This window comes from Callithrix jacchus, chromosome 6 (assembly GCF_049354715.1).
Source record: "Callithrix jacchus isolate 240 chromosome 6, calJac240_pri, whole genome shotgun sequence".
Lineage (NCBI taxonomy): Eukaryota > Metazoa > Chordata > Mammalia > Primates > Cebidae > Callithrix > Callithrix jacchus.
The window spans coordinates 89,935,300-89,958,057 of record NC_133507.1 but is presented as its reverse complement, the minus strand read 5'-3'; the positions used below and the strand labels follow the sequence as shown (position 1 = coordinate 89,958,057).

Genomic DNA, 22,758 nt, shown 5'->3' with positions numbered 1-22,758 from the left:
TAGAAGCATTTTGGATGAAGACAAACATGTTCAGAAATACAAACATAAAATAAAACAATGAAAAAATGATCTACAACTACTGGTATAATGACTCTGCTTTGTAGGCCAGATAGGTTTTTTAAGGAAAATAATCAAACCTTTATGTCACAAGGCCAGATGAAATTTCTATTAAACATATGCTGAAGGAAACTTGATAGAGTTGTCAATTTTAACATGCTAGAGCTACTTAAACATAATTTCTCCCACTCAGCATTCCAGAAACTAGGGATCCTCTATTTTGTAAATAAATCATTTCAAGAATACAGTCTTCACTTCTCTGACTAAATGCATTATTGTCATTTTAGTTTAATATGATTTGAACAAATCCATAATACTTTGTCCTATTATTGAGCTTCTAATCATATGCCTTAATAGCAGTACTTGATATTGAATGAATTCTTCTCTAAAGTGATGCTAAATCATCAAATCTGGTAATCTTTGCCAAAAATAAAACTACATTTAACCTTGAAAGAATCAAAAATGGAATGTTACTGAAAGATGTTAATGCATTTATGGAAATCATGAAAAGAATAATTACCATCAGGTTGTCTATAAGAATGATACACCTGGATATCTGTGATGGCATGCCATGAGTTAATCAGTGAGAATCTGTTTGCTCCCGATGTTTTATGGGCACGGCTCAGTGACTTGGTTTTCCCATCAGTCCAGTAGATGTAGTCTTCAAACAATGTTAGTGCAATCACCCCTGGAATATCTTGATTAGGGACTGTAATAGGAGATGGTAAGATTAATGTTCAGTCTTGGAAGACTGCCAGTTTAAAATATTCAATACTACATGGGCTGACAGATACAACTGCTACAGAACTTCATGTGAATAATTGCTGTGACAACCTGTCAGGCCAGCAAAGTTCTTTATTACCAGTTAAGAGAATGCAGGATTGGGCACAGGAGCTAGCTTTGCACAGATTTAGCTTGGCTCAACCATTGGAAAAAGAAAAATAGAATGTGATTCTTTCATCATTAAAGCCTGCTTCACCAAAAAAACAAATACCATTCACCATTTTAAAACTCATAATTTATATTTACATATATATATTTGTGTGTGTATACACATACATATATACATATATATCTACTTCTTGTTCTTAACTTAAAATACTTAAATCTAAAGATCAATGCCCTACTTTTTCACATTTAAAATGATTAAATTATAGATCCATGTGTCTACTACCTGAAAATAAGGTGGCTATGAAACTACTATAAACCATTTCAGCCACTGAGCTTTTATGAGCATTTTTACTTGCAAGGTGAGCTGGGATGGGATAGTGAGAAGTCAGTGTGGCCGCTAATAATGTATTATGCAAATTCAATTGTCATAAAACTGTTTAGTTACAGATTAAAATTGTTTTATAATTATTCTTTCTGATGTTTAAATGCAAACAGTAGAGTAAGCACCATGAATGTGAATTATTCATTTGCAAGAGTCCAGGGTCCTATCCAGCAAGTAAGATATGGTAAATCTGTTCAGAGGTTTGGGCTTAAATAATTTTAAACAGTGATAGAGTTTTCTTTGTGTTTCTACTTCCTCAGGATAATAAATGAAGAAGATGAAAATTCCCTGGTTTATATAAGCATTCTATTTCTCTTAATTAATTTTCAGACATACCTTTAAAAATTCTGAGAAGACATTCATTAATGACAAAAGGTACTATATTTTCAGTAATATTACTTTTTTCTTAATTAGATTTTAATGACTGAAAATTAATGTTTGGCATAGTCCTCATTCAGTAGTCACTAAAATACTAACAAAATTTCAAATACAATTTACTCTTCATATGGAGCTTTACAGCCTTATTTTTTAAATGCTGGGGTAAATTTATATTATCAACTAAAGTAGATATTTTAAATCTTTTAATTTGCTATTTGTAATCTTTTAGTCCAAATGTTAACAGATAATTCACTAAAACTGAGAGACATCAAAATAAAATTAGAAACCTCCAAATAAATCATCTATTAAGTCATTGAGTACTATTGATAATATGAAATCTAGCCAGCAATTCAGCTCAGAATAGATACTATGCATATGAAGGATGTAAACATTTTTTAAAATCCAGATTTGTATACTTTAGCTGTTTTGAATTTTGATGTAAAAATTTAGATGTGCATACAATTTAATTATCTATGTACTCTTGCAGACATGGATACCATTTCTAAAATGATAAGTGAAATTAAATAGAATGAAAAGAAGGACATTTTACCATAACAAATTATGTGTGAGCTATTTATACAAACTATTCTCACCATTTTTCTTTTAATGTATAATTTCATACAAAAAAGATAAAATAAATGTTAAAAAATGTTAGTAATTCACTAAATGTTGGTGATGGGTGATTATTATAAAAGCCCTTCACCTTATATGCAGGTTTCAAGGTTTTTAGAATAAAATAAAAATTTATGGAAAATGATGAAAGACTCAGAAACATTTAATGTGAATTTCCTTAGAAGTAAAGTTAATAGCTATATCATTAAATATGGGCTCAAAAAGTTAATCATCATTTTTCATGTTCTCAACCCACAAGAGATTCAATTTACTTCTGTAAGAAAAATAAAGTTATTGTAACAATCTGCCAATTAGCACTTCAAAAATAAGTTTTTAAAATTATTCTGCAGTAACTATAGGTGATATTTATTAAGCATTTGGATATACTAGAACTAGGCCAGTGGGAGAGGCAATTTATATGTTTTAATTTATTTTATTTAATACTCTCAAAAACTCTATTATGCAGTAGTAGTGATATGAATTGTCTCTGTGTCTCCACCTAAATCTCATGTTGAATTGTAATCCCCAGTGTTTGAGGGGGCAGAGAACCTGGTGGGAACCTGGTGATTGGATTATGGGGGCAGATTTCTCCCTTGCTATTCCCCTGCTAGTGAGCTCTCGTAAGATCTGGTTGTTTAAAAGTATGCAGCACTTCCCCCATACTCTCTCTTTCCTGTTGCCATGTGAAGACATGTTTGCTTCCTTCTTGCCCTTCTGCCATGATTGTAAGTTTTCTCAGGCCTCCCCAGCCTATGGAACTGTAGGTCAATTAAACCTTTTTGTCTTCATAAATTACCCAGTTTCAGTTCTTTGTGGCATTGTAAGAATGGAGTAAAACAAGTAAAGTCCATTTTGTGGATGAGAAATGTAAGATGCTTTTAAGATGGAAAGTTTAAGTAACTTGGCAAGAGAGAGGTAGAAAAAAATAGTAAATAAAAGTTCTGGTATTTGAATCTCAGCTCTCTCCAGAGTGTGCTCTCTGGCCGTGTGATGCCCTGAGAGCATTGGTGTGACAATGGTGAGTGTCATCCCATGGTGGATGCCAGTGCCATGCTCTTGGATTTTCTGGCCTCCAGAACCATCAGCCAACCAAACTTATTTTCTTTGTAAATTACTAAATCTGTAGTATTTTGTTATGGCAACAAAAACCGACTAAGACAGGAGGTACATGGAGCTAATAAAATATAAACATGAATTTGAAGGTTTGAGAGGAACATTTAACAAACAAACTCCTAACTAATGCTGAGATGTGGTTAAGTTCAGGGGAAAAGTAGTTGATGTTGCCTAAAATGATGATGGCTATCATTTTTAAGAAAAAAAAGTTATATGACCAGTTCTCTATATAAAACTGCATTTACTTAGTTAATAGAAAATGTGAAAATTAAATTCAAGAAGTCTTTCATTTATAGGTAGTCAGTAGACACACAAAAAAGAAAAAAACAGAGCTGCTGTGTGTGTACTGTAGTTTCACAGGTACTTATTATACATTTAAAGCCCATTTTTAAAGCGACTCACTATAGTTAAGTCTCTATTCTGTGTAATAACATTATATATTGTACTGTTTCCAGCATTCTCAACCACTATGCTCTTAATTTTCATTTCATAGACTATACCTTTCAGAAGAAAAGAATTGGTATTTGACAAAAATAAATAAATTGAGGAAATACTCCTTTTTGGAGTTTTTACCTTTGAGACAAGTTGAATGCTATCCTACAAAAGCTCAGCATGATTATGAGAAACAGAAAAGGTGGCCATTGCTTGAACCTTGGAGGTGGCAGTTGCAGTGAGCCTAGATTGCACCACTGCACTCTAGCCTGAGCGACAGAGCAAGATTCTGTTTGTGTGTGTGTGTGTGTGTGTGTGTGTGTGTGTGTGTGTGTTTTTAAAGACAAAAGATAAAAGAAAAGGTGGACATCCAAAAGATGCTTTTGGCTTAACTGTTGCCTCATAGCTAGATATATTCTATTACAATACTCTTGATTATTCATTTTTTAGATAGATTTATCATGCTTAACAAGTATATTTCTGGGTAATATCATTCTAATTTTGTATTTCTGACATCTCGTTTGAATACTTAAGAAATCAAATGCCCTAGTTACACAGTTCTCAGCTTTTGTAGAGTTAAAATTTCTTATGGGAGGATACAGCATTAGAATATTGTTAGCTTTGACTTGGCTTTCTGTACTGAGTTTAGTACATCAATAGACATTTCACTAGTAATACTATTTCTATTCTCTATCTTTTATTATTTTCCATTTTCTATCTTCTCAAATTTAGGAGTCTAAATGCTATTTTAAAATATTACTTTATGCCCAGGAATCACTGTAATTTATTATTTAAAAATTACTCTAGGCCTGGTGCAGTGGCTCATGCCTATAATCCCAGCACTTTGGGAGGCCAAGGCAAGTGAGTCATCTGAAGTCAGGATTTCAAGACTAGCCGGACCAACATGGAGAAACCCCATCTCTACTAAAAATACCAAAATAGCCAGATGTGGTGGGGGGCATCTGTAATCCCAACTACTTGGGAGGCTGAGGCAGGAGAATTGCTTGAACCCAGAAGACAGAGGTTGTAGCAGTGAGTCGGGATACTGCCATTGCACTCCAGCCTGGGCAACAGGGTGAGACTCCGTCTCAAAAAAAAAAAAAAAAAAAAAAAAAAAAAAGACTATAAAGTCTTTACTAATATTTTTAGAAGTAAAAAACGAGGTATAAAATGCAATCATCAAATTCTGTTATTAATTTATGAAGGAATCAAGATTACAGAGTAACTTGAGCTTAGAATTGATTTATTTGAGTTATAAAGAGTTTATATATTGAGTAGAAAGAAATATCTAAACAATCAGTGCTCCATTAATGTCAACTTGTCCTTCACTCTATGACTATGTTTGGAAAGGTAGTCCAGTAAAACTTTAAAGCTTATAAACATATCAAATCAAACATTAAATCCTACTTTTTAAAAAATATATTTTAAGACACTCATTTTTTAAAAGAATTCTTGGTGCCATTATCCCAAGTAAAGGCTCATATCTCCTCATACCTGGGATATTGCAAAAATTATTTTAAATTGTCACCTTACTTTCAATCCCTTTCAATCTCTTTTATATCAGTCAGAATAGCTGCAGAAAACAAAAAACATATCTTTAAATAATAATTGTAAAGGGTTTAATAAAGAATTATTTATAGAGATAGGCTTGCTAAGGTACAAATGATGCATTGCTTTTTACTAGGTCTGTTACCAGAAGCTAGTGAAAATTTCAGCTGAGAGGAATAAAGCCATCCAACAAGTGCAGAGGCCTTTAGTAGATAGGTTCGTGCAATGCTAAATCATTATAGGTGAGCATGGATGGAAAGAGGATGAATAAATACTATAACTTCTTTTTCTGTCCACTATCTAATGTCCTTGCAATGCAATTCAAGGAGGAAATCCAACTTAAGATGGGAAGGTAGAAGAGCTTTGGTGAGGTAGTCCACATAAGTCAGCTTTCTAGCACAGGAAGAGGGCAAAGAGGCAAAGCCAGGATAATTAGAACTCCCACTAATTAATATTTCTCATAGTTTTTTATCTAACATATCTCTTTCCAGATCAAAAACCATCCATCACATCCATTCCCTGGTTAATATGGTGCAAACTATCTAGTTTGACTAAAACAACATCTGTCTTCAGAAGAGAGAACTAGAGTATCAATGATCCTCTCTTTTGAGAGATCCTGACACTAATAATTTCCCCTGATGTTTTTCTAGAAGAATAAGAGCACAACGAGAGGTATAGAGAACATAGGGCATGACTTGAAGTAACACAGTGTGAAAAGCAAAAAGAAAGTAATGAGAAAGAAAAACAGCCCTGAAAAAATAGGGTGAGATTTAACAAAGGCTATGGAAAACTGTAGTCTGGCAAACAGATGATAAAATTAGATGGTGGTAGAAAGTGATTTAATGTGACACAGAAAGTAGAAGATTCATGACAGTGGCCAGTGGGAGGGTGGGTGGATAATTGCTTCGAGTTGATGAAGAGTGACAAAGAAAAGTGGGTGTGTGGGAAAATGGCCAGGGTAGACTAATCTCCAGAGAAGATTGTTGAACCAGAGCTTTAGTTAAAAACACCTGGGAAAAAAAGATCATGCTTTACATAACTTTATGGCCAAAGACAATTGTTATTTGCTAATAATTATGTATGGCTCCTAAACGACTTTTTTAAAAAAACTTATTTCCTAAAACCTACGACTAGCACCTAAGATGTGTTTTGTTTCATTTTTTTCTCTGTGAACATTTTGCCTGCTTACTCTTTAATGCAATCCTACTTGATAGTAACAAACAGTATCACAAAATTTCAGAAAATAAGGTCCAAAACCAATTTTTCAAAACTCACAAAAACATTAAGAAATGACAGGAACATCAAGAATGGCCAACATTTCCAATTATTATGATACAATATTGAAAGTTTATTTTTCCAATATTAAATATCACAGTCCTTCAATGAGACCTTGTTGGGATGAAAAGTAGTTTTCCCTTTTAGTATATGTCATAGTGCAGGCAGATCAGAGCTGATACTGTTAGCATGTCTATTACACACTAACCTTTGAATACTGATATTGATCAACTGTCCAACATAAACTTGTGTCCTTTCTTAGTGTAGTAGTTTATACTGGAACACTTAAATGAGTGTAATATCTTAACATCTAAGCATAGAAATTAATACTGTATTTAGAGATAGTTTTCAGATTTAAGACATTATTAAGAGGCTGAAGACATTCATGGCCCATTCTTTTATAGTATTTCGTGCCTCATATTGTCTACATTCTCATTTCAAACAATATGTACTCTCTAAATAGATTAGGAATATCAGATTTACTCTATTTAATTCCTTCCTTTCTCTTACCTGTTTTTAAATTATTTATAATAGAAAGCCAAATATAGCCATTTCAATATTTACCATCTAAAGAATATTTCTGTTAATGAATGTGAAATTTTATGAAGTAGACTGTGTAAACTGTAGTATACTTGTTTTGAAAACAAGACTGACTCAAAATATATTTGTAGGATGATGACAATTCTCTCTAATCTGAAAAGTAAACAAAGCAACATTGCTTTATGCACTTGGTAAAGTATAGTCCTGTTGCTTTAAAAGTTTCTGGGCCCTTCTGTTGGCGATATACCCTTCTCAGTACACAGAAATGTGATCTTAATATGAGTTATTATATTCAGCACACATATACATAAGGAATTTCTTTGTCAGAGAGTCCTAATAAAACCTGAAGTCTTTGAAAAGCATTTGCCTCTGGGACAGATATCAATTACATGAGTTTAGTACCTGGTCTTCTCATATTCCTGCAATTATAAATATATTTCTAACATAAAAATGTAGAAGAGTGTAATATATTACAAGCATTTTCTATTTCTTTTCTTTCTTATCTTTTTTTTTTTTAGACACAGTTTCGCTCTTGTTGCCCAGGCTGGAGTACAATGGTGTGATCTCGGCTCACGGCAACATCTACCTCCCTGGTTCAAGCCATTCTTCTATCTCAGTCTCCTGAGTAGCTGGGATTACAGGCATCTGCCACCACACCCAGCTAATTTTGTATTTTTAGTAGAGACAGGGTTTCTCCATGTTGGTCAGGCTGGTCTCAAACCCCCAACCTCAGGTGCTTAGTCTGCCTCAATCTCCCAAAATGCTGGGATTACAGGTGTGAGCCACCACACCCGGCCAAGCATTTTCAAATGTGTTTGTATTAGACCATTTGTGCATTTCTATAAATACCTGAGACTGGGTAATTTATAAAAAGCCTTAATTGGCTCATGGTTCTTCGGGCTTTACAAGAAGCATGGTGCTGGTATCATTTGTTAGACCTCTAGGGAAGGCTCAAGAAGCTGATAATCATGACAGAGGGAGAATGAGGACCAGACACATCACATGGCAAAACAGGAACAAGAAGCAGGTGCAGAGGTGCCGCACACCTTTAAATGACGACTATCATGAAGACAGCACAAGCCATAAGGGATCGGCCTCCATGATCTACTACCTCCCAACAGGTCCCAAATCCAGCATTGGGGATTATAATTCATCAAGAGATTTGGGCAGGAACAAATATCCAAACTATATCAGTGTTCTGGGTAGTTCCAGCAAAAAGTAAGAGTAAATGAGAGAATTGATAGAACAGTCCACCTCTGTCCTAGTTTCAACCTCAGCCAAATTCCTGTTAAGAAATTTAGAAAATCACTCAATAAATAGAAACCCTATTCTATGAATAAGAATGCTGCACAACAGTTTGGTAAAGCAACATGCCTAAATTAGGAAGTAACTGGACCTGAAGTAAAACTACTGATCCCTAATCTATATATTCTTGTTGCATACTCCATTACCTTGTATTTGGAATAGATGAGGTGGTTGAAAATGACTAAAAACTCAAAAGAGGGTAATACTTAAAATAACCCTATTTTTAAAAGCATGTGGAACACACGACATTTGCAAAAAACCCCTAAAGATATATGCAAATTAATGTAATATATTCAAGGGACGAAACTGAAAGACATGATTGACACTGAAATTCTAAGACATTTTAGAAATGGCAGTTAATTTCAATTTATTTTACTGGTTTAGAAACATTTCTATAGTAACTGAATTGTATTTTGCTCCCTTCCATTAACTTTTATTGTATTGTAAACAGCAGTACATCAACACCGTTGGCATAAAATAGCCTGTGAAGTCTACTGTTTGTAATGAACTGTGAATGATAGAAATTCTTTTTTCAAAAGTACTAAAATGCAACATCTTACCAAGAAAAAGACACTTTAGAATATTATAAAATAGTGAAGGTGGGGAATGGGGAAGTATTCTTACAATTTTTTTCTTTTTTTTTTTGGCGGGCTATGGTGAATAACTAAATTTTCTAAAAATCCAAATGTAAGAGCTATTGAGTTTCAGAATATATGAACACAAAATATTCTATTTGTCTTTTTCAGTGTTTTTATTTTTGTCTTCAGAACAAACTTCCTAAACATATTTCATGCCATTTCACCAGTAACATGCTGAGATCTGAATTCCTTTTTCCAAAATTAATTAGACTAACACTCCATGGGTTATGATTTAGATTTTTACATCCAAACACAAAACTGCCCCCTCACAACACAAACTGGATTCCCAGAACAATAAACAAACAACAGAGTTATACTATAATACTTTAATATGAGGCTCTGCAGGTCTAGGGGTATGGAAACAGTTATCCTTTAAATGATGAGCTGTAATAAACATAATTGCAAGAAATTCTAAACAATTTTGCTCACAAAATATAAAAGAGTTCAGTGGTAAACTATAGTTCAGAATCATACCCAACTATTATTCTTCAGAGAAAATTAGCAGTTAGAGTATAATTTTTCCAGTATGCTGGGTAAAATATGTACATAACCAACTGATTTAACACAAGGTTGAATCATTTTTTAATACACAGAAGAGTATCCTGAAAAAAACAATTTATTGGAACAAATAAACTTAAAACCCAAGATCAAACATAACTTTTTCTTAGTTCACTATTGTTATTACTATTCACACAGTATTGTCAGCTTTTTCTTTTTCAAAATACTACCAACCTGCTTAAGATCTGAAGTTTAATGGCATAAACAACCAAAACTGAAAAGACTGAATCTGAATTTATTTACTTTGATATAAGCAGTCAAAAATAAATTTCATTCAAACTAGAATTTTTGAATATTTAATTTTCTTTTTATTAAAACAAAATCTCTAAGCTAAGGTATATATGCAATGTTATTTCTAAAATTTTTCTCAGGAGATATTTTTAACTTATGTTTAATAGACAATCCATTGTGAGAAGGCAGTAATTTTTGCAATGCAAAAGGTTTTATTGATTTAAATCAATAAAAGATATGTGGAATTTATGATATTTAAATATTTTCTTATATACAAGGAAGGTAGTTACTTTAACATGGCAAATTCTAACATGCAAATAATCCCACTAAATCTTGGTGCTATGGTCTTAATGTTGGTGTCTCCCCCAAATTTATATCTTGGCACATAATATCTTACATAATAATATTAGGCCAGGCTCAGTGGCTCATGCCTGTAATCCCAGCACTTAAGAGAGGCCAAGGCAGGTGGATCATTTGAGGTCAGGAGTTCAAATACAGCCTGGCCAACATGGTGAAACCCCATTTCTACCAAAAAAGAAAAAAATTAGCTGGGTGCGGTGGTAGGCACCTGTAATCCCAGCTATTAGAGAAGCTGAGGTAGAAGAATTGCTTGAACCCAGGAGGCAGAGTTTGTAGTGAGCTGAGATGGAGCCACTCTACTCCAGGCTGGGCGAAAGAGGGAGACTCCATCCCATACATATATATACATATATATGTATGTATGTATAAAGGTGCAGGCTTTTACCTATATAAATATAGGTATAAAGGTGGGGCTTTGAGAAGTGATTACCTGAGTGAAACTAGTGACCTTATATAAATGGCCCCAGGGAACTGCCCTCCTTTTCTGCCATGTGAAGATACCTCAAGAAACTGACCCAGCCTTTACCAGATACCAACTCTGCTAGTGCCTTAGTCTTGGACTTCCCTGCCTCCAGAACTACGAGTAATATATTTCTGCTGTGTCTAAATGACCTAGCTTCAGGTAATTTGTTGTAGCAACCTGAACAGACTAAGAGAGAAATTGTACTGAGAAATGAGGTTGTCATTATAACAAATACTAAAGATGTGAAGTAGCTTGGGAACTGGGTGGTGGGTAGAGGGTAGAAGAGTTCTGAGGTACATTTCCACAAAAGGACCTTAAGAGAAAATGTGGTGAGAGCTGAGAAGAGGAACACTATAGAGGAAGCCTTAATGTTCTTAGAGATTACAAACATGGTTGTGATCAGAATGTCGGGAGAAATACATACCCATAAAGGCCATATTGATGAGGTCTGAAATGAAAACGAGGAACATTTTTTTTTAACTATTCTTGTTAAAAAAAACAAAAATGACACAGAAATTGGTTGAATTGTGTTTGCATCCTAGCGTTTTGTGGAAAGAACTTAAAGCAATAAAATGTGATATCCGCCAGAAGAAATAGCTAAGTAAGGTGTTAAACAAGATGCTTGGCTTTGCTTTACTGCTTCTATTAAAAAGCAAGCAGAGAGAAAGGAATTACATATGGGATTTATAATCAAAATGAAAGCAGAAAAAGATTTGGAAAATTATCAGCCTAGCCATCTTGTAAAGAATGAACAAGCATTTGAGAGAAAATACCAAGGGTGTGACCAAGGGATCATTTGATAAAGAGATTTGTATAGATGGGTGGAAGTCAGGTGCTATTTGTTGAGATAATGAAAGAGTGACCTCAAAAGCATTTTGGAGATCTTTAACCTACCCTATCCAACCCAGGTTTGAATGTCAGAGCCTTGGGAGTAGAACACTTTCAAGGTCTTCTCCCCACCTTCCAGTGCAGTGCTCTTTAGTCAGCCCAGCTGTGGTGCAAGAATGCCAAGATGCAACTCAGGCTGCCTCTTTGGAAGTCAAATAGTAAGTCTTGGCGATGTTCACATACTGCAATTTCCACCAGGGTGCAGAGTGCACACACACAGCAAGGGCCTGGTTGTCTTGATCTAAATTTCAAAAAATGCCACAGAGAGCCTTGGGGTTGAGGTAGAGAACTGCCACAGGGGTGGGGCCACAGTAGAGAGCTCCTATTAGGGCAATGCATAATGGAGCCATTTGGTTGGGCCACTGCAGTGTCCCTTATAGGGCAATGCCAAGCAGAACTGTGGAGGTGGATTCACCCAGAAACCCCAGATTGCTAGAGCTACCAGCTTGCAACTTCAGCCTGGGAGATCCACAGGTATGAGATTCCAACCCATGAGAGGTGGAAAATAGGTTACACCCTGCAAAGTTATGGAGGCAGGACCCGCTGAACATTCAGGGCCCAAACCCAAACCAGTGTTTCCAGAAGGCAAAATTTAGAAGATTTTATTCAAGAATATTAAGGCTTTCTCTACAGCTTTCCTCTCCTTCTGAGCTCTCACCAGATTTGCTCTTAAGTCTCCTTTGGGTTCAAAGCTAGAGCTTTGGGGACACAACCCCCACACCAGTATGTCCAGAAAGCAGGATTTAGAGGTTAAAGAAAAAAATAGATTATCCTGGAATCTTAAGATTTAATGTTTTCCTTGTTGATTTTGGTGTTTGGTCAGGTTCTATCACCTCTTTCTTCTTTATTATTTCTCCCTTTTGGAATGGAAGTGTTTATCCTATGCCTACTGCACCAGTGGATTTTGGAAGCAGATAACAAGTTTGGATTTACAGGTTCACAGCAGGAGAACAATATATCATATCTTAAGTTTCACTCATTTTTTATTTAGATAAGATACAGATAAGACTCCAGACTTTTGAATTGGTGCTAGAATAAATTAAGAATTTGGGGGCTATTAAAACAAAAAAAAATGTATTTTGCACATGAGAAGGACACGAATTCTGGGGCCTCAGGGACATAATGCTATGCTTTGAATGTTGACATCCCTTCAAAATTCATATATTGGAACCTAATATCCAGTGTGATAGTACTAGGAGGTGGGGCTCTGGGAAATGATTAAGCCATAAGGACTCTATCCTGGTCAATTGGAATGGAATCCTTATAAAAGAAACTCAAAGGAGCTCCCTAGCCCCTTCTTCCATGTGAGGATATAGCAACAAGGCACCATCTATAAAGAGAGTGAGTCCTTACTAGACACTGAATCAGTATACTGACACCTTGATTGATCATGGACTTCCCAGCCTCCAGAGCTGTAAGCAATAAATTTATGTTGTTATCAATTATCTAGCCAATAGTTATAGCATTCCAGAAAAACTAAGACTGTGCATTTTTAGGCAATGTCATTGCTCTTTTTATTTTGAAAAAGATACAAAAACTATTTGGATTTACTGAGATACATACTTTCTTTTATAGTAATTATATTCTAGTGGTTTGTATTTTGTGCGTTTTTTTCCTCATACATTATGAGATTTATCTGTCCAATATTTAAATCAATCTGAAAAGGTTTAGGTATGGACACAGCTTGAGTTGTGTAAGTGTACACTTATGCTTTAACTATTAATATTAGAGGCTCTCACAAGCAGGCTTCAATCTTCAATTTCTGTTCAAAAACAAAGGTGCTGCTATGTGAAAAGTGGAAAGAAAGCAGGCCCTGATATTAGGTAGATCTGGGTTCAAATTTTGATTCTCCTGATTGTTACCTCTGTGACTTTGGACAGATTAATCTCTTTGAACATTTTTTTGCTGGCAATTGGCTTTAATAGCACTTATTACATATATAGGTTGGTAGAATAAATTACAAGAGCACATATTGAATCAAGCAGAGTCCCTTGAAATCAATAGGCTTCTAATAAAAAAAATTGATTCATAAGAGGATGACCCCAGTTCTTGGAATCCCATTAGCAGGCTAAGAAAATGTCTGTTGAATGCTAAAATAAATAGTATGTGTAAAACATACAGTACAAGGTAATCCTCAAGAGTCTAGGTTTTCTCGTCCATCATTAATGTAATCAGTTCACAAGTGTTCAACTTTAAAATATGTTAATAACCTTTATGATAAGACTCTGAATGGGGATTGTTTTGGCAATTTGATATTTTCATCAAAGTTGAATGAGAAAGCAATTGATTATTACAGATTTCCAAACTCCCTCTCTTAGGCTTAAATTAAGGACGATACATTTGAGATTAAAATGTGGAGAAGTGGCGAGGATTCTGAAAGTGTTAATTGATCCATATAACTGGAGGCTTGAAATTTTAGATCTGTACTTCCCTTTCATGTCACAGATTTCAACACGTTGTTTCTACAAATAAGGCAACTGAATCCCAGGGAATTTAACTACACTGTTCAGGGTGAATAAGCTAGTTAGCAGTAGATCCCATCCCAACCGGACCCAGATCCTTGAGGTTACAAGAATTCTTCTAAGTTCTTAAAGGTTTGCATTTTCCAGTTTGAGATCCTTTCACTTAAAGATCAGTACTCCAGCAAAGGTGTATTACTTCTTATCTAAAATCCTCAAAGCCTAAAATTATCCTAGAAGGGTTACAGTTTGGGAATTTTAAGAGATCAATCCCAAATATAGGGACCTACGAGAAGAATATTTTTATTTATATATTAGGATCAATCTAACAACGTATTTAAAAACCAAATATTTCTACCTGGAGAACATCCTCAAATTGCCAAGTTTCTCACTGGACGTATTCCATGTCTCAAAAGAGAGTAGGAGGAAAGAGTGTCACTTACTTGCAATCCTTATTCTAGTTAAATTATCAGGTATTCTGAAATGTCTTTTAGGAAAAGACATAATATAGAATGTTTAATCACATTTAGAATAGCACTTTTGATGTTAAAATTAGTGCATCTCTCACCAAAGTAGAGCATCACAACATAGAGATTCTGAATGTCTAAGTTAGGCTTAGGTTGGCACCATTAATTCTTTTAAAAATGTACAAAACTATGCAAAACTAATTAGTCACCAAATACTGGAATTCTTTTCCCCTAGCTAATTCAATAACAATATAAATTATTTACTTAATATTTATAATGCCACTACCAGTATTTTTGCTATTTTTTAAGCTTACAGAGATCTCCAATTTTATCTACTACATAACTATTGAATCTAACACTGTGTCTCCATTCCTACAGCTATAATCACTTCAAACATTTTCTCCTAAAATATTTTAACAGTCTCTAAATTGGTTGCCCTTCCAGGGTCTTTCATTTTACATGCTGTTGTCAAATCTAATAACAGCATTCCATCAACTAAACACCATCAATAGCTCCCTGTGACCTAAGGATAAATTCCAAATTACTTAGCATGCCAGGCTTGCGACAATCTGGCCCCAATTTGCCCTTGTTCATCTAGTGTCATTATCTCCTTCTTATATGACTTCCAGTCATAGCCAAATTGAGTAAACCCCATGCTGTTTCAAGACTGTATTACATCTTTGCACATGCTGTTCCCTCTGTGTGAAGAATCATTCTTACATTTTCCCTATACGGGGAGCTTTTACCAAATCTTTCAAACTGCTCAAAGAACTTCCCACTTTAGTAGTCTTCATTACTCCTGCCTGCATTTTTGGAATATTTTGCAAATACTTCTTACCCCAATCTATGTTTTTACCTGAATATTTATTTTGCCCATTGAATTATTCTCTGAAGGCAGAGACTTATTCATATTTACAACACCAGAGCCTAGCATAGTGCATGGCACAGAAAGGTCAGTAAATATTAAATGAATGAATGGGCATAGTTAAAAGGAAGAAATCAAAGCAACTAATAAAAGAAACTAATGAAGATGTAACTTAAAATACACTGACTTAGTACCATGTCTTTTACTGTATTATACTATTAATATTATATAATATATTATGTTATTATAGCAAAAAATAGTAGACTGATATAGAAAGATAAAGACTAGGGAGAGCTTCATGTGACTAAGAATGCATCTGAAGTTTCCTAAACTAGTAAATTGACTGATGTATTTTGGATTTTTTTGTTCAAGTTTTCAATGTGGATTTGGAAGGAGGATGAATTTGGGTAGATCAGGGAGAGGGAGTAAAGGAAGAGAAATAGAAGTTCTCGAGTAAATCGTAGGGCACATGTACCCTAGAGATGATAATCTGAACTTCTGTTTAAGTCACAGAATTTTTAGAAACCTCAGATATTCTTGGACTAGACAAATAATAATAAAATAATGGTTCATTTATAAAGTTACTCTGTGGTACAAACTGAAATATCTTTGGGGGGAAAAAACAACTTTTAAACCACAAAGTCCAAGGGCTAACTTTTCTAAAATTTGGCTTATGGAAAAGGGCTGTAGCTCTGAAATACCTCATACATTTTTTATGTTCTCAAATTACTTTGTCAAGACAGGCATGACTCATCTTTCTAGTCTGGTTTCAGTGTTAAGAAATAAAATAAATGAGAAAAATAATATTGGTCTGGTTTTAAAAAAAGTGGCTAGTGATGAAGTAACACAAAAGTTATCGATGTAAATCTCTCATTTTCCACCTACAAATAAACAACTAGGAACCCATAGCATTATTTGTCTTTATGGGGCAAATGCAAGTAGAATAAATCAATTCCTCTTTACAAACATGGCAAATTAATGGCTCTTTCTTTCACTGTTGGTAGAGTTGGCATAATTCAGGCTGGCTCCAATTAGTACCTCATTAGTAACTACCAGGTAATTATTGGCCTGCGCTCAGATATTGGCAGATGCCTGATAAGGCACTTAATGAATTTTTCATTAGTCTTTCTGAGAAACCCGTCAGGAGAAAGTATTCTGAAGGCTGCAACTCTACTTTTCTTCCCATTTGAGTTTCGATGCATTTTCAAAATCAAGTTTAAAATTTTTAATAACATCATACAAGACTTTCAGCCAAATATTTTACTATTTAATAAATTTAATACCATTTCTACGTATTATACATGTCCCTCTATCCAAAGTCACCACCAGTACTATAACTAACATTTTAACGTGCACTTAATTTTGTATTAAGGTTATCAAACATTAGTCACTACATAAATGACATCATTTTTCAATAAGTACGAGATAAAGTCAGTAGTTTCTAATAGATCTAATATATATATATATATTTTTTTTGGGACGGAGTTTTGCTCTTGTTACCCAGGCTGATGCAATGGCGCGATCTCGGCTCATTGCAACCTCTGCCTCCTGGGTTCGGGCAATTCTCCTGCCTCAGCCTCCTGAGTAGCTGGGATTGCAGGCACGCGCCACCGTGCCCAGCTAATTTTTTGTATTTTTAGTAGAGACGGGGTTTCACCATGTGGACCAGGATGGTCTTGATCTCTTGACCTCATGATCCACCCGCCTTGGCCTCCCAAAGTGCTGGGATTATAGGGTTGAGCCACCGCACCCGGTCATAGATCTAATATTTTAAAAATAATTTTAATTATTCAAACTTCAAAGATACAAACGAAAGGCAAATATTTAATGCTGCAGTGTTTCGAATATTAGTCACCTACCTAATCAAAATATACATAAATTTTGTTTTACGATGACATTTTAGAGCAAAGTAATACATATACAATCACCTAGCACTTTGTATGGAGGCTAAAAATGAACAGGTTTATGGTTACATAGGAAAAATATTAATTGTCACAATAAAACTTTCAGCTATGCAACCCAAGAATGAGGCAGGACATTTCATTATTGATTCTTTGGGGGAGATATAACTTCTTAATGGTAACTGTGATTTTGATCTGTCAACATTCCTTTTGCTGTAATTAAAATCCTAAAGTGTTCTTTAAATAATTTTTCACTTAAATTGCAACCTGGTGAGTTTTTTAATCTCCATAATTGGAATGTCAACACCTAAGTGACTCATCCAACTACACTCTTTGCACTGCACTGTTCTTACCCTTATGAAAGCGCCTCTAAAAACTTCTATCAACTTTACTAGTTAGAAGGATGTAAAGACGTATTCGTTTAAACATCAACTGACAGGGACATGGGTAAAATTATTAAGTGGTGTAACTTTAGTGCCTTTTACTTTCTTTCTTTTTTCCTTTTAAACTCATTGCTTCATTCCACACTGGAACACATTTGCAGAGTATTACTTATTGATTAACAATAATCCACTCTTCCTTATCCTTTCTGGTCCTTCCCTCCTCCAGGGATTTTTTTCTTAAGCCTAATGCCAGAGAAGGAAGCAATCTGATAAGCTAAACCATATTAACATATAGACTTTATTTGGGACCTCTCTTTGAAAACTTTAAGTGATGTTTGGAAATGAAAACCCCTGATAGCAAAGGTGACATTAGGTTAGTGAAAATCATTAAACATTTATTTCTGATTCAGAAAAAAATCTAATTTTTAAAAAGCTACCTTTAGCTACAACACTTTGATGGTTAATTTGAGTCATTTGCAGCTTCTGCTCTATCCATGTCATGTTTATCTACACATGACATCTCCTCTGTTATATCCTTGTCTGTTACTATTTTGCATGTTAACTTTTGTTGCTGCTGTGATTAGGTAGTAATACCTTTAATCATGTATTTAGCTTAATTGGAAACTTATAGAACTATACTTTTATGCAGTGTTTTAAGAAAATTAAAATTCTAGCAGATTGCAATAATAGCCTCATATTTACAAGCAAATAATCTTCTAGTTCAATTCAATTGGGATACATGTGACTATTAATGTATAAAACTACTGCCCACTTACTAGAAAATCTATTTAGAAAAATACAATTAAAGAAAACATTGATAGTAAAAAATATTTTGTGCATAACATATAATTTTTTAATAAATATATCTAGTTCTAATTTACCAATACTTTCATAAAAGAGTATAATAATGTAATCTTAAATGTGTTTGTTGAGAGAAAGCATATAACATAAATACATTTTTTTAATTAATATTTTATGACCTGGTAAAATACTAAAATATTTTTGCTACTAGACCAACCTTTGTGTCTATGAGAGCCATCCATGTTGCTAAATTCAATATGATTTTCATCGGCCCAGTAGAGTCTATGGTTAACATAATCTATTGTTAGTGCCATAGGTCGAGAAATCTTGGTTTCTATGACAACACTCTGATTGGTTCCATCCATTCCAACACGGCCAATATGAGGATATTCACAGCAGTCAATCCAATACAAATACCTAGAAAAAAAAATCAATAATCATTTTGTTTACAGATTCTCTAGAAACAAAACATCACACAATATATTGCTTTTTGCTCAACTCTTCCCACATTAATTCTTGCCATTTCTCTGAATTGCAGCTTTTAAGAAACATTCTTTGATGCAAAATTTCTCATGATGTTTTATTAAACAGCTGGTATGATTTGAAATACTCATGTAACTTTAAAGATATGCTTATTTTAGTACACAAACTCATGGACATAACAATAATATAACATAATATAATATTGTCTTAAGTGTTAACCAATTATAGACATTCAAAACTGATTTATGGACACTATCAAAAGGTACATATCAATGTTGAAGGAATACAATTATCACTATATATGTCCTTTTCTCCTGGTTTGTTGTCTATGAAAAATTCAAAAGAAATTGTAGAAGTAAACATTTTATTTTCTTGAATATACATTGTTAAATTTGGTAACTACTAATTATGACTGTTTAAGTTTCAACTAATTAAAATAAAATAAAATGAACTAGATTGCTCCTCTGGCAGACGAGTCACATTTCAAGTGCTCAATAACTATGTGTATGTCTACTGGCCATCATTTCTAACAGCATAAATAGAGAATATTTTCATTATCACAGAAAGTTCTACTGAAGAGTAGTGAATTACATTACATTATTAGAAGTTCTAGATAGGACATTTCAGGCAAAATAGGAAAAAAGCAGTAAATGCAGTAAGTAATGTTGACACTATAATTAGGTTGAGTTCAGTATAAATATTATACCTTATAAAATACAAATAATATGTAAGCAGCAGATTACTTAGCCATTTTTCTCTTTTTAATTGGATCATTTGTTTGTTTTTCTCTCAAAGTAAGAATAATTACTTTATGTTTTAGATGTTGCCTTGTCTGAATAATTAAAGATTTTAGTTAGAGAATCTTTAATGTTATTTTCACATTCTAACTCTGAAATTGAAATCTAGTAACACAAGTAGATTTTTCTATATTTCATTCTTTTTGCCAGTTATAATATTTAGGAATTCGTTCTTCAGATTTAGATGATTTGCATTAAAATAATTTAGTTTGAAAATATTTTATATGGTTTAAAACTGGTACATTCAATTTAAATCTAAAACATTCTTTAAAGAATTTTTTTTCATAAATTCTGACAGACACAATTATGTTCAGATATTTTAACCACATACTAAAAAGGAAAGCATTTTCAGGAAAACCCACTTACCAAATACAAAGCCAGCATAAATAATAATTGTAAAGAACACACACATTTTTTGTGTTTTGACAATCATTTTCTTGGTATGCATAAAAGTACTGCTTATAAAAATAATACAAAAGTTATTTGATAGTCAAACTATCATTGAAGTTCTAACGAAGTATGGTGTTTAAAAAAGAAGAAATATATTTCTGATAAAACCTAAACAAAAGGTGGAATGTTATGAACAGACTTTCAAAGAGCTCTGAATGTCAAAATGTAAAATAAACTTGGGTCTGGAAGTACCAAGTCAAGTTCACATAGGGCGATACTGGAATTCCTACCCAGTGTTTATACATATTAGCTATAAACATACTTTGAAAATCTCAAATTATCAAGTAATAATAGATCCTAAGCCCCCTCAAAAAATGATGCTATGCTTTTTAAAATCTTGAATTATTTTTGGTATATTTTTCTTTTGTAAAGTGAACACAAGTCAGTGAAATACATCTTCCAGGAAAACATACAATTCATTCATTTATACTAAATTTACGGAGAAGTACCTTGTCTATACTAGGGATAATGACAGAGGAGATACAAAGGAAGAAACTAAATCCGAAAGAATTAAAAATAAAAAGATGGTTTACCTTGTTGAAATGAATCAGAACAGTTCTTTTTGCCTTTCTGACCTTAAATCTCAGGAACACTAATATATTAATTTTATGTTTCTCTAAAATGTAATATATTTATTCCAGCTTCTCTCACATGTTAAATATGATTAAATTTATTTGTGCTTCTATATGCCATGTTTTATTTTTAAGAATTCCATATAAGAAAATAATAATTTAAAAGTAATATTTCAATGACTTCTGTAACATAAAAAATAACAAATCTAAATTGGTGTAATTAGAGAGCATCTTCACAGTTCTAGTTAGCTACTCAAATATGTAATCGTACTTGCAATTTCAATATTCGAAAAGTGAAAAGAGGTTTTCTCCATTAAATTTGATCATAAATATGATGATTCTATCAATAAAAGTGTTGTAAAATATTGGATGTGAATAATAATGTTTCTTAAATTATTAAGTAAACTACAAATTTCAAATGGTCTAACTTCCATGTAATTGAAATTTTAAATTTTCCTTTGTAATTTGTAATTTTTCATCTGGTAATCTTACCATCATCGTAAACCAAGACAACAGGAAGAAAAAAAAGCATAGTATTTCATGAAGTCCAGCATTTGTTACATCATTCTCAATAAGTCTGGTAAGAGTTCCAGAACTGAAATTCTCTCCCTCAAATGAAAGCTCTCTCTTACTGGGTCCAAATATACTTCTCTAAATTATTCCCCACTACTGAATTGTGTGAAATTTAGCTTTAACCAGAGTTTTTCATTATAGTCTCATATTTTCACTTTTGAAATTATTTTACTATGGAAGTATGAAAAAGTGAATGATAATTTTACTTAGTTGGAGGAAGGCATGAAAAACTGTTGTGCTTACAAATACTTCTATGGAAAAAAACAACTTATTTTCATAACCGCCTTATAAATTTCTTGAGAAAAATGAAGTTTCACTTCTTTCAGATTTTAGGATAAAGTATAACTTAATTGAGGATTTTAATTCTGTTATTGAGAATATTGAAGATCATATAGCTTAAAGTTTTCACGGATAAACAAAGTGATAACTGAGAATGTAAAAGGTTATGTCTTTTGTTTATTATGATGGGGAAACTTGGAACAAGGACTCAGGTTTCTAAATTTGTAGACCTGCTCCTCTTCTAACCAAGCACTATATAGTATTTTAAGCAAAAAAAAAAAACCCTAAAAACAGATTACATGGGCTCAGATCCCAGGTCTTCTCATTACTAGTTATGTGAACCTAGGAGCTTTAATTAGCCTCCCTGAGCTTGGATTGCCTTCTGTCCAAAAGAAACAATTACAGTTTCTTCTCAAAGGGTCACTGTGAGTTTTAAATCAGAGAATATGTGAAACAAACTTAGAACATTGATAAGTATGTAGCAATAAGTGTTCAGCAATATTAGCTATTATTATTTTATCTGACTTAAATATGAAATATGCATATTAATATATTTTTAGTTTGGTAAAAATTCTCCTACTAAACTATCTATTGCATCTGGATTGTATGTATATTTGGACATGATTTGCCTTGATTTTATGTAAGTTATTATGTGATTTGTCTATTTAAAAGTACTCATCAACCAGAAGAATATTATGAAAATACTCTACTGCACTGAAGGAAAGTGTTGTTCAACTGTACTCAGGTAAGCATGAGCCTTCATAAATACAGGACTTATTTTGTCTCTCAGTACGAGGTAGCTAACTTCTGATGGCTAAATATCATTTTCTTTGCATACTTATGCCCCATTGCTATATATTTTTTTCAAATTTGTCAATAAGACTGTGCTAAACATAAAGGTAAGTTTAACTTCTGAAATGAAACCTTTAAAAATTACCTATGTAAAATTTTATTATAAATAATTAAAGCTGAAAATGATAACTACAGTAAAAATGTCAAAAGTTCTAAATTGCACCCAGATAATATGCAATGTTTACCCTAATCACATATGTAAAAT

The 22,758-nt window shown here is 33.3% G+C and overlaps 1 protein-coding gene across 4 annotated transcripts in view; it reads right to left on the bottom strand.

The window, feature by feature from the left end:
- LRP1B (LDL receptor related protein 1B) overlaps positions 1 to 22,758 on the bottom strand; it is a 1,941,900-nt gene that overhangs the window by 219,382 nt on the left and 1,699,760 nt on the right. For all 4 annotated transcript variants that reach the window (XR_013518953.1, XM_078327882.1, XM_078327883.1 and 1 more), the window contains exons 60-61: positions 18,765 to 18,964; positions 578 to 766 (exon numbers count right to left, since the gene is read on the bottom strand). Coding sequence is in view for 3 of the 4 variants with exons in the window: in XM_078327882.1 (XP_078184008.1) it covers positions 578 to 766; positions 18,765 to 18,964 (389 nt within the window). In the remaining variant the exon portion in view is untranslated. The remainder of the gene's footprint in view (positions 1 to 577; positions 767 to 18,764; positions 18,965 to 22,758) is intronic.